Source organism: Phaenicophaeus curvirostris, chromosome 23 (genome assembly GCF_032191515.1).
Source record: "Phaenicophaeus curvirostris isolate KB17595 chromosome 23, BPBGC_Pcur_1.0, whole genome shotgun sequence".
Taxonomy (NCBI): Eukaryota; Metazoa; Chordata; class Aves; order Cuculiformes; family Cuculidae; genus Phaenicophaeus; species Phaenicophaeus curvirostris.
In genome coordinates this window covers 180259-193174 of record NC_091414.1, presented here as the reverse complement: position 1 = coordinate 193174, position 12916 = coordinate 180259, and the positions used below count along the sequence as shown (strand labels likewise).

At 42.1% G+C, this 12916-nt stretch overlaps 1 protein-coding gene across 3 annotated transcripts; it reads right to left on the bottom strand.

Annotated features, from left to right (window-relative positions):
- Positions 1–3731: 3731 nt before the first annotated feature.
- IL22RA1 (interleukin 22 receptor subunit alpha 1) lies at positions 3732–12031 on the bottom strand. Of its 3 annotated transcripts, XM_069875320.1 has the most exons (7): positions 11866–12031; positions 9631–9763; positions 8740–8921; positions 7971–8155; positions 7361–7496; positions 6991–7112; positions 3733–6355 (listed from the first exon to the last, which is right to left on the bottom strand). In XM_069875320.1, the coding sequence occupies exons 1-7, from the start codon at positions 11906–11908 to the stop codon at positions 5327–5329; spliced, it is 1830 nt and encodes a 609-aa protein (XP_069731421.1). In that variant the 5' UTR covers positions 11909–12031; the 3' UTR covers positions 3733–5326. The 3 variants fall into 3 exon arrangements, with proteins under 3 accessions (XP_069731422.1, XP_069731423.1, XP_069731421.1); XM_069875321.1 differs by lacking the exon at positions 9631–9763 and having other exon boundaries at positions 3732–6355; positions 11866–12019; XM_069875322.1 differs by lacking the exon at positions 9631–9763 and having other exon boundaries at positions 3732–6355; positions 11870–12006.
- Between the last annotated feature and the right edge of the window lie 885 nt (positions 12032–12916).

Below are 12916 nucleotides of genomic sequence, written 5' to 3'. Positions count from 1 at the left end.
TGATCCTACCAGGGAGCACATGTCAGTGCTCTTGGCTCATATCATCTCCTGTATTCGCTGCTAAAGATCGAGGCTGTTGCTGCACCCTTTTTGCTGTGAATACGCACTGCACTGCTTTTAGGCACTGACTAATGAGTGGGCATTAAACAACAGCAAGTTTTAGAAGTGTTTCCCTCCTTATCTCCTGCTGTCCTGCAGTTGGTTCAGAAGCATACAGTACAATCCTTAAACTGTTCAGATTCCCAAGTTCTGAGAGGTTAGGTTACTTTATAAAAACAGCATTGGTAATGCAATTGTTGCTGAATAATACTTGTTCAAACATACTCTTAAATCTTACCCTGGCTCATGTTCCATTACTCAAATTGTCCCTTGGCAGATTCTGCACCTGGATTTTAGTTTTACTACTTTCTAATCCTAAAATTGATAAAAAATACGAACCCCTCAGCTTTTACTGCTAGTAGAAATTTCTTAAAACCAGTCTATGGAAAAGCACAGTTGTTGTGATAAATGGAAAACATCCCAAAATGCAAAATAAAATACAGAATTATTACAATAATATTTCCTCAGTAGATATTAAATATGGAAGAAACAAAGGTATGTTGGCAAGTGTAAGAAAGAGAAAATAGAACAGGCTTTTATGGAAAAAATATCTTTGTACTTTCATAGAGTACTGCTTTCTTCAGGACTATTCCAGCTGCAGAATGACTACTGGGCACCAGGACTTTGTTTCCAGGTTCACGAATAGTTACCGATCCAGATTAATTTTTAGAATATAATATTCTTTATTTTTCCATTTTCAGTGCTTTTTAATAATCTGATGTTTATGGTAGAGAAAGAGAGTTCTGATCTGCCAAAATCTATACTTTTCAGTCAAGTATATATGGTTTTTCTTAAACAGACCAGTAAACCAGAATAGATCCTTGTGAGAAAGCATGAAATAGAACAGAACAACACTGGAAAAACAGCAATGACACTTTAAGGCAGATACAATCACGAAGCACAGTTTGTCTCAGAAGTGCAATTCAAATAGTGGTCATACAAAATAACTGATGCTGCTACAAAGGTCTTATAAAATCTTGCTATAAACAGTAGTTTATTTAGAGATAAACCAGACTCACCCTGTGAAGACTACAGTGAGAGTGCCTGTCCTCATAAGAAAAGACAAAGGAGCGTTTCCTTCTCTCTGTTGATGACACTAAGAATGACGCTCCCCAAAAGAATGTTCCCCATGTTTGAGTGCCCATCCTGGAGTCTTAAATATAGCATCTGACCATGCCATCGCAGTGACAATGGGGAGACCCGTGCAGGGGTTACACAGTTGGAGCTGTTCACCGTGATGGCAACTGATCACAAACTTTTTTGCATCAGGCAAATTATTGCCTTTGCCAACTGATACAAGGAAAGACAGGTGCCTCCGAAATTCAGACACCAGTAATGGATTATCCTCTGCTCATTTAGGATAGAAGCTCACAAAGCATCTCAAATAAATTGTGAATGTTTTAATCTCCTCCTGGAATTTCCCTCGGGTTAACATTGCCATTGCTGCATAATGGAGTGAAATCATTTACTTTGACATCCCTTTAGTGAGTGCCAACTCCAGACAAATTATGTCACTGTATAATCAGATGTGGAGCTAACAGCAGCTCTGGTGGTTGGTTGGCTGTGACTGTTACACTTTCCTTTTTACAGGCAAAGACTTGCTGCCACAGCAGCAGGTGAGCTCGCGTATCAAGCTGCCTGTGGAGTCTAGGGTAGGGTAAAAGAACTGAGGCTGCTGGTTTTCCATTTGTTCAAGATAAGCTTGTAGTTTCAGCATTCAGCATAGACGCTTCCCAGCAATGTGAGAAGTGGATGATATGTTGTGTGGTGTCAGAGGGAGAAATGCAGGTTTGAAGGCAGCGAAGCTCCGAGGCTGCAATACCAGTTTGTGAGCCAGATGTTTCCAGTTACATTTTATGAGCTGAGGAGTCAGCCCATCAGCAGTGGGCTTCTCAGAGCCACTAGGAGTCTGTAAAGAGCATGGAAGAAGATAAAATTGCTGTACTGGATGAAGCTCAGGGTCTGTTCAGCCCTGTGTCCTGTGCTGGACACAATGCTTTATTGTCACTGATAGTCGTATCCCTGTTAAATTGCATAATTCCTTTTTGAACGCTTTCTGATTGTGGCCTTCACAAGGCCTTGTGGAAATGAATTCCACCATGAAATCTGGCACAGTTTGAGTCACCCTGCCTATATCAATAGGATCCATTTCTAAGAACCTTGTTTGCTTCGTCATCCAAACAAAACAAAGATGAAATCCAGCAGGATCAACACTAAAACAACAAGTATTTCTGCGTGTGAAGTTTATTAAGTGGCTGTGTTTCACACGTGCCTAAGAAAGCAGTAAACAGGTACTTCTGGGCAGAGCCCACTGAATCAGTTTTGGTGTAAGCTGAGCTGTCGAAGGAACACTTCATTGGTTGCATGACCACTTGAGTGCTTTCCTGAATTTTGCATTATGAGAAGTAATCAGAAATTATGACCTATTCTTCTTAATAATTTCATTCATCTTTGTCATATCAACACTCTGCTGTATGTTTTACGGAGAAGAGTCTTTACTTACGCTCTCCTGATATGGATGCGGACCGCTTCTGTTGCTTTTTTCTTAGAAAAAATATTGTGTAATGATGTCTCGCAGCTCTCATTATTTCAGTCTGAGAAGAAAGGCAATATACATAAACCTCTTAAGTCCTCTGAACCAGCAAGTGTAAGGCCGCCACTTAGCATCGTGATCCAGCTTCTGTGGTTCTGCCACATCGTAGTTCCCCATCACTGCCAGCAATACTGCCAGGCCAATGTGATGCCAGAGCTAAAGTATAAACTCTGATTTATCAGGGTCCCTAATAGTTTCAGGGCTGCCCCTCAACTCTACTTCATTCTCTTTACAGAATATGGAGCTTTTAATTTGTTCCTTGAGTAAGATATTCCTCAAAAGACTTGTTAAAAAATCATTGGTGATTTTTATATTCTTCAAACAGGCATCTTTCAATGCCAAAATGAACAGTGAGCAAGTAACAGGAGAACGTGAGCCTCAGCTAGCAGCAGCGCGTCCATCTCCGTGTGAGGTTCCCTGGTGTGCTGCGAGCCAGGCTGCTAATGTGGGGAGAGACAGCTCCCAGATTTAGCTGGGCAGCCAGAGAGCGATGTTAGCTCTAGGGTTACAGCTGCCACCTGCTGTAGTTAGCTTGGGATGGCTTCATGGGAAAACCTTTGGAACAATGTTGAAATCCTGCTGTTTATCTGAAAAATGTCCTTACACAGAATGAGACTGAGATAATGAGATCCCACTGCAGCTGTTTGCTGGGATGTGTTTTGAAATAAAGATAACAATTTGATTATGAAAAGCAGTGAAGTGGAAGGCAGCAAGGTAAGCACGTGCTCATGGGAGATGGATGAGCACTTCCCTTGCATACCTACAACACAGCTTAGTAGCGTCAACATCTGTTTCAAAGCTTTTCCAAAGAGAAATAGTTTTAGAAGCAATGATCTTCCTGTTATATTTAAGAGGTGATTCATGAGATGAGAATCAGTCTCCTCCTGTTTAGTGTGTCAAGGCCGAAAAGGTAAATATTGACTTAGCCATGGGCAGAGCAGGAAGTTGAAAATACTGTTGTCCATTGCCTCCTTAAGACCTGGCTTTCAGAGTCTCTCTCTTGTCTGTTCGTTACAGCATCTGCTGTTAGGGGGAGAACAGATGAGGACGGGACGGGGCAATAGTGGGATTGTGGTAATTCCTGCCATACACAACTTACTGATGCTAGAGTTTGGAGTTGAACCTGTGCCTATGAAGTTTCTAAGACAATTACTTTAATCCCTTAATCAAACCTCTTTACTTCATAAGGTTACGGTTTATTTGCAAAATCACACCAAAGCAAGTGGAATTTAGCTTTTAGCCTCAGCTAAAAACTGAGAAAAACTGAGTGCGCTTGTGGTGAAAGCAGCTGAGTTTTGCTTCTCGTCGGCCTTTTCTAGTAGTGCTCTTCATGTGAGTGCTTCCCTGTACCATTTAAAGATTTGCTTATTCCTATTAATGGTTTCGGTTCTCCTCTAAAACTGATGTCATCAGATACTCACTGTTTTTCACCACACCAGTGGAAATCAACAGGCTGAACTGTGCTTTCCTCTTAATTAAAACAAATTGCCTCCTCTGTCCCTGAATAAATACTATTTACCTTGCTTTTGGTAAAGGTGACGCGCTAAAAGAATTTGGCTCTCAGTTTACATTGGATGTGTTTCATTCCAGCCCTGGAGGTGGGTGTGCTGGTAACAGGAGCAGAGAAGGGCTCTGCAATCAGAGGCTCCTCTCAATCATGCAGATGGAGCATGTTCCCCACCAACAGTGTCAGTGAAGTGTGGGAGGGAGCAGCTCAAGACCTCCCTACTCTGCTTTAGAGATTACTGAGTGCATGATTTGAGATTGGTGAAAACTGAGATTCAGGGCAGAAGTGAGAGTAGTGTAAATCCTAACGTTCCTGCCTACGTGAAGTGTGATCCTAGCTGCTTCGTCCCTGGGGATTTCAAGGGAAGAAGAGAATGCGCGACTATTTCAGAGAAAGAAATGAACAGGAATTGAGAAATACATCAGGACTGGGCCAGGACTGCATTAATCTGTTGCAGCGATAAAAAGGCTTTCTTTCTACAGGCATTCAAGGGCCCAGCAGGACAGGGGATGTGTAGGTTCACAGAATTGCTGCACCAAAAGCTATTACCACAGTTTCAGTGACTGCTTTAACAGCAAAGTCTGTTTCATGGAAACAGCTTGTTGTTTTACACAAATCATAAATCCACGGGTAGAACACCTATATGTATTTAATTGTTTTACTGTGCCACAGTATATTTAGTTCTTTTATCTTTCTATACACCTGCGCTTGAATTTCTTCAAAGGAGGGATACTTGTATATCTCAGACTTAGATCTTTGGTGTCAGTAAAGAGCAAATACAGTTTCTGTTGTGAACTTTGCTAAATTTGCAGTAAACTGAGTGCAGAATTTGAACTTGAATCTTAACTCAGCTTTAAGTAGCCTGATTCATTATCAATTTCAAGAATATCCAAGAAATAAAGACCTATTACTTAGGTGCAAAGAGACATTATTGCAGTGTACCAAGCAGTAATTGTGTAAGTAAAGGCACCGGCACCTGTTCCTATGACAGAAGAATAGTGGAAGCAGTCTGACAACCCTGTGCCATGCTGATTCATCCCAGATTAGCTATGTTTATTTGCAATGTCCTGTTTGTAAGGCAGGCTTCTGTTTCCTCCAAGCAAAGTTAATGTGGATTTTAAGTCTTCCTAATAAAATTCTGTGTTTTCTTCCTGGTCCCACAGTACTTTTAAGCCCAGATCTTTGAACATTGTGGTGAGAGGAGTGCCGTTGTCCCAGCCAGAGGTAATGTCTTGGGACACAACATTATTCAGTTTTGTGCGGCTTAGCTCCTTTGTTGCTGTTAACGTTTCTGTTTCTCGAGTCTCTGGGAATTGCAATTTATTTGCTGTATGTGAGAATGAATGTAGCAGTGTCCACTGCTCTGTGTTGTTCTCTCCAGGGAAGTTGTTACTCACACCAACCGAGAGGAGGAGGGCTGCTGGCAGGGGTGGCAGTGATTCATCCTCTCGAACATAGTCTGTGTCAACTTTCATTGAGGACAGTAATAGTGGCAGTTCTGCTGTCTGTTGTCTATAGCACCCTCCTTGTTCAAGCAAAGGCAGTGGCAGCTGGGATACATGCACTTTACTTTCCATCCCGTCAGTCTGCAACAGCAATTGCCGTGTTTGTCTAGGGCTCACCTGTAAAAGAACTGATTCTCTTGTGTCACTGTTGTTCCAGAATGCCATGTTTGGCTTCTGTTCTTCATAATTCCAATGGCTGCAGCTCTCACCCAGCATCTGGGTTATGAGCTTTCCACCAACAAAACTATCTTGAGAAATTTCTGTTAGCATTTGGCTTGGCTGCAAATTCTTCTTATCAACATGGTCTGTGCCTTCAGCACACACCCCATAGGTTAGGGGCAGAATTTTGCTGGACACGACAGTAGGAACACTTTGCTCAGCTGTTTGAGGAGCGTAACCAGTGGGAGCTGTGCTTGCCACACAGGGTGGCTGAGTTGTCAGCTTAGATATCAGTACATCGGTCTGTTGCTGATAGGCAGTTTCTGGAGGACAGAAAGACCACGGTGGCTGCAGTGCTCTGTCCAAATGTTGGCTGGTCCACGGTAACTGCACTTCAGGAATGAGAAGCGGAGGTCTAGATAAACTCATGGGCTTTATAATATGTTCCACTGTCAGTATAAGAGGCTGGAATGATGAAATCCCTCTGAAGTCCTGTTGAAGTAGACAGACAAACATGAGTTAGTAGCAAGAAGCTGTTACCTTGAAGGTTTGCTTTAGGTTCTTTAAAATTTTCATTGGCAAAGTATCAGTACAGGCTAGTAATGACCACGAGGATTGCTCTTACAAAAGAACTCTTGGTTTTTTTTCCTGGGGCATGATCCTTCAGAGGAATACAGACATTCTTGTTATGCATCTGGGCAACTATCTGATCATAAAAGACGTAAATCCAGTTGCCCGTGGTCACTTAAAAATGGAAACCAAAATCTTAAAAAACTTGAAAATTTTAGAAGAAAGGGAGCATCTGGGCCTCTGTGATTTTGAGCTGTTCTACCATGCTGGTATAGAGTCTTGCTCTTCTCCAGCAAAAACAGATGCAGTTTATTTTCTTTAATAGAATAACCAAGATTATTCATATCTGCAGGCATCTATGCTGACTTACTTTACACCTCCCTGTAACAAAATTTGGGGTGGGATGAGCTGATTTTAAACTGCCCATAGTCTGCAGTGATCACCGAGCCAATGCTCTTGTGGGCTCATTCATCCTCCCAATTAGCAATGCTACTCTGGGGCATGCAGATAGTCCCAAGCGTTTTAAAGGTTTGCTGCAGTGGCTCAGAAACACTTACCAAAGACATAGGCTGTGCGCTGTGTTGCTTGACGTATTTATAGATCACGTAACTAATTGCAGCAAACACCAGTCCGGCACAGAATGCAAGTGCCACGAAGCAGGAGAGAAGCCATGTGTTGTCTGGTTCATGGGGAAGAGGACAAGTGGGATATATGCGTTCAGAAAGTTGGATTAGAAAAACTGCATGGGATTAGCTAAATGATGTCATAGGTGTAGTCTTACAGGGCTACATTTTTAAACTAAGAAAGTCAGTGTTGCTTCAAGATCTCTAGCAAGGCTATATTACTTTATACCAGCTGAAAATTTGTCTATTTTATGTATCCAGTATTCCATCTGGACTTTTAAATGAGCAGAGTTAACAGCCTCACCTGCCAGCGTTTTAACCCCAAATACTTGAGGTCTGCTGCTTCTCTGGAGGAGAGAGATGTATACTGTTCCATTATATTCAGTGTCTGGGTCCAAGTTGGAAACTTCAAATTCTTTGTTGTGCTCATTCTTTGTCCACTATTTAAAATAAAGGCAAATTTTGTATTTTAGAAAGAGTGAATGTATATAATTTCTCCAAATCAGATTGCAAAATCCAGCATATAATTTTATTTACTAATAAGTTAGTATACAAATGTAATAATTCGCATAAATGGAATTCTAAATAAATACTTTGCTTTCTACTGTTACTGTATTTAATATTTGCATTTCTATTCCTTGGGACTTGAACTAATAAGTTGTTCTCTTTTTTAGTCACCAGCGCTTTTACTTTTTGCTACTTATACAGTACCTTGGGGAACTCTGGTTTCCTTTCCAGAATTTTAGAGGAATGCTTACAGGTCCTTTTGCCTAATGAGAGTCAAAGACTCCGAGACTTTCCCTTGTACATCAGAAATCTCATCCATCCTCTAAGAGCTCTGTGGTCCCTCTCCATCTTATGTGAAATGTAGTTTACAGAGGTCAGAGGGCTCGTGGCCTGAGGTTGGGCTTTACCTTTTGATGTGTCCTTTGGTTAAATATTGTTAAGTGGTAATAAACAGCGCCAAACTTGCTATAGATGTCCTCTACGGTTAGCTGGCGGTCATCCTCATCTCTCAGTGGAGTATAGGGGGGCCGTATGAGAAACTTTATGGACCGTACATAAGGGATATACTCCACTTCTGGAGCTCCAATAATAGCTAGAAAAGAGAATCGGAAGTGACAGCTGTTAAGATCAAAGTTCGTAATCAGTGACTGCTAATGCTACCTTGGATTATTCTTGGCAAATATGTGGTAGGAAGATTTTAGGCACAGAGCCAGTAAGAGAATTGCCAAAAGCTGTGTTGCATATCTGCAGCAGAGCTCACTTAGGGGCTGGGAACATTAAGTATCCAATGGTCTGGCTTCTTATCCTGATTTTCAGGAGTTCATATTTTGTAGCTTCTATGACTGTATTGCTGACTGTCCATAGGTTGCCCATCATGTCTCTTAGTAGTTTCCTTTTGCATCTCATCAGCCTTAATAGCAGTTCTTCCTTCAAGGACATCTGGCTTTTCCTTTTCTCCTCTCATCCCGCTTTGGGCTCAGACCTCAGGGAAGGCCCTGTCCATTTGCTTGTTTGCCTCCTTGCCCATAACAAGATTCTTTAGGCTTTCACTCCCTTCCTGTAAAGCACAGAGTCTTGCAATACTGAAATTAGAGGAAATGCTCTCCTAAACATCAGTGAAATTTGAAATGAATCCCTAGCAGTCAGGATTTAATAGTTTTCAGCATCAGTACATACTCTCTTTTCTGGGTTCAAATCTTTCTGAGTGCACCCAGGTGGACGAGCAGTAGTTCTGGCCAGTGGCCCTCACCCTGGCGTAGTAATGCTCCATGAAGTTCTCTGTTTCACGAGTGAGGTTGCAGAAAGGCTGCGTGATACTCTGGCACTCACGCTTGTTAAGCCAGACTTTTTCTCCATACCTTAGGATAAAAAAAGCTTTTAGTTTGTTTACTAGAACAGATGCAATACAACTCATCTCCAAAATGACTCAAATGGGCTGTTTTGCCAGCTCTTAGTAATTTTGAAATTCACTAGTACAATTAGAAAGTGGTGGGGAATGGAATAGCAGAGGTTTCCCCTGGACTGCAGCCCTGAATCCGTTCTCATTTATGGTTTCTGCATGGATGTTGCCTTGAGGAAGTGCAGCTTATTTCAGGGCACACACGAGAGTCCTGCAAGTCAGCAGCTCTGGGGTTCTTTGCCCAACTCTGACACTGAATGATTGCATGCAAGTTTGCACTTCATGGACCTACCCAAATGCAACAAAACTATTGTGTATCATTGGTTTGGTTTCTCTTAGCTCTCGTGACTGAACTAGAGGAAGAAAATTACTATTACCTGCATTTACAGGTGAGTAAACCACAGAAGGGAGAGCAGGAAGTTACTTGAAGGCAGAGAGTAGCTCAGTAATGGAGTAAAGATGTCAAAACAAAATGTGAAAGTATTTGTTTCACTGAGCACCGTCTACCAATTTAAATAATCCTGTCCTTATTGAGGCAGAACCATTTCCATAACAGTAAAACAAGCAGCAGAAACAACAAAATCTACATGTCTTTCTTGTCCCTTCTCTCTCTGAGAACAGTGGCCCTACGACCAACAGAACTCCAAAAAGAAGCAAACTTCACATACTGTTTATACTGGACATCAAATACAGTGCCAGGGGGAATATCTGCTTTGGTTTCCCATATCAGGATGTTCTCAAAGTTTGTAGAAGAAAATGTTGCGTGTTTGAGACATGATGACCTCTCTGTAGTCCCAATGCCTAGGAGAGCAAAGAAAAGAGTATTAAAATGCATACTCTGGGATCTCAGCCTCGGGATAAATATGGGTCCAAGGCTGCTCAGCCTTTTGGTGAACAGAAATACCAGGCATGCCAATTCCAGTTTGCTAGAGATGGGCTGCAAAACAGAAGCTTGAACAGAACAGGAATTCAAACCCTGCATGCATCACCATATAAGTGATCGTTGACTCATCCCAAAGAAATGTAAGTCAGGAATTTTTACAGAAAGATTTCAAAAACTCAGAGTCAGAAAGAGAATCTTTGAATTCTTTATCAGGTTCCTTTTAAAGCAGGAAAATAGCTGGACGACTAAGAGAAATAACCTGTTTTCAAGTCTGAATTCATATCTATGAATGTCTCTGTTTTCTGCCTAGACTCAGGGAAATGACATGCTGAGATTGGTTTCACATCCGTTGTCGATATGGCTGCCATTCACCTCTCGTTCTCTGTGTTTTATTGGATAGAGACTGTCTGTACAGAACAACATGCAAAGACTTGATGCTTGGACTCTGGTCTGGGTGTGCCAGGGTGAAGGCAAACAACTCACTCAGCTTTCTGAGCCCTGTGCCTCTTCCTCATGGAGGGTGGGTTCTGGCTTTAGGGAGCAGAAATGACAAACATGTCCCAGTCTGAGCTGCCTCGGTAGAGCAGAACACCACCGTGATCCTCCTGCAGCAGACTGTGTCTGAGCAGAAACCGCAGAAGTATATGGCTCTCTCTTGTCATGAGAATACACAGTGCAAAATTTTCTCTAGGCTGATTCACAAGACCTTCTAACTTGGAGAGTAACCTTCAGAACTGATGAGCTCTGTAAATTAGAATTATAGCCACGAAGTTAGATAATTTATACATGACCCAACTCTTGTTTTGCAATATTGATAAAATACCTTGAGCTTATGTGGGCTTCAGCCTGCACTTCATGAAAATGAACAGTCCCATCACAATGCTTGTCATAGGACACTCAAAATCAGTGAGTTCCCCCATAAGAAAATGATGGGGTAAGCAAGGAAAATCAGCACCATTTTGCAGATGGGAAAACTGAGGACCAGGATGGGAGTGACTTGGACAACATCACATTGAGCTGCTGTGGTAGAAGCACAGGCTAAACCATACCAGTTCCTCGATCCTCACTCCTTGCTTTCCCCACATGGAGGAGAACTGAGTGTCAGCGGTTTAAACTAGTGTGCTGCACAGGAGGGGAATCAGGCAGAAAGACAGAGATCCATTTCCCATTCTCGTTGTGTATGACATTTTGGTGGGGAAACAACTCAGAAATGGACTGCAATCTACTCCAGGTTTTGTCCTGAACCTCGTCTGCTGTTCAGCCCTTTCCTCTGCTCATGCAGGACTTGCACAATCTTCCTGGTCAGTATAAAGTCAGTATAAAGAGTCACCAATGCTCTGACCATGTTGGAACTGGGAAATCGCCATCTTCTTACGTTTATCCATAGGGAGACACAGTTATGCAAAGCAGCGTAACACAAGCTCTGTCAAGTGTGGGTAGGGGCAAAACAGGATATTTCACAGTGTGAAAGTCCCTCGGTTTTTGAGGTTTCTGAAGGTGCTTTCCCCACATTGTAAGATCACGGACACAAGAGCAGTTGAATGATAAAGTTGCTTGCTGAAACGCTGGCATTTGAAAATATAGCAAGTTTATCCTTCATTCACCCAGGAGTGGGTTTGCCACATTTTTAGGCATATATTATTTGTTTGTTCCTCTTTTAAAATCAAGGCTGTTCTTGTACTCATTAGTGTCTCTGCTTAAGACAAAGGGGAACTGATCCAAAGGCCCTGGAAGTCAGTAAATATCCTTTACTCCCATAGGATTTGGATTGTAACACGTGAGTGGAAAAGCTTTGAAGCGAAGGAATCTTTTCTCCTCCCTACTAATCCTTGAAACACTGAGCTACTTTGAAATTACTGAAAGGAGAAAATAACACAGAAGAGAGCTTTTGAAGGACCTCAGATAACAGCTCAGTTCTTTAGGTTTTCTTTCAGTAAACACGACTGAACTACCTCCCATACTACAGGATCAGACAGAAACAACCAATATCAGTGATAGGAAAGGTGAAGCCAGGACTTACCGACCACTGAAAATACAGCCAAGGCAATCAGAAGTTGCTTCATGAATAGCTATGCAAGGTGGACTGGGAGTGCAGACAGTTGATCCTGAGTGCAGGTGAATCACCTTTTACATGAGTTAAATTCTTGTGAGACCAGGCTGGATTTGCTGCTCAGTAACGCGTGTCTCTCAGACCCAAGATCACCAGCTAAAGTTGTGTGCGCATGTGTGAGAGGGAATGTCAGGATTACAACAGGAGCACCTCTCCCCTTCTGCGTACACACACCTAACTGTACAAAGGCGTACAAGCCAGAGGCTTAGAAAATCCCCAGCTTTTGAAAGAGAGCCAAATACCTTTTTGCTGATAAAGAGCTTCCAGTCTGAGGTTTCTGGGTTTTGGAGCTTGCTTTTCTGGTTGGGTAACTTTGACTTGTTAAAACTCTAGGAGTTAAAACCTAGTGCTGCACTTCTACTTGGTTTTATAACTGCTGCAAGCAAGACACCTATTTTCTTAAGAAATACCTTCAAATACTGTCTTAAAATTAAAGTCAGATGACTCACTAGTTTTTAAGCTCTCTGCTATTGTTCACACTGGGCAAGGATGAGAGCCAGATGGCCAGCATGTAGCACTGCTGCCTATGGAACAGGGCATGAGAAAGGAGCCCATGGCTTTTCTGAGAGGCCACTGTTGACATACAGTTTATTTTTGTGGCTGTTTTCAATACAAGGCTCTGTTCTGAGTATCACATGCAATATGGTAAAACTGGGAGTTTGTATGAAATCTAAGTGATGGAGAGATATAGGTCCTTTTCTATAGTGTTGTTAGTTTTTTAGGGTGTTGTTAGGTTACATTTTCAGGCATTTCTCAGAAGAGGGAGAGACTTTTCCTTCTTTGGTCAGAAGTGTAAACTGATTGCCTCTCTCCAGGAGGTGTGGATTCAGAACCATCAGATGTGTCTAATATCTGAAGAACTGGTACAGCTGCATGCTGCTTATTTTACTCAAGATGTCCTAAGTGGAGAAAGCTTCACACATACAACCTGCATTTGAGGCTTAGGAAACTCCTTTGCTGC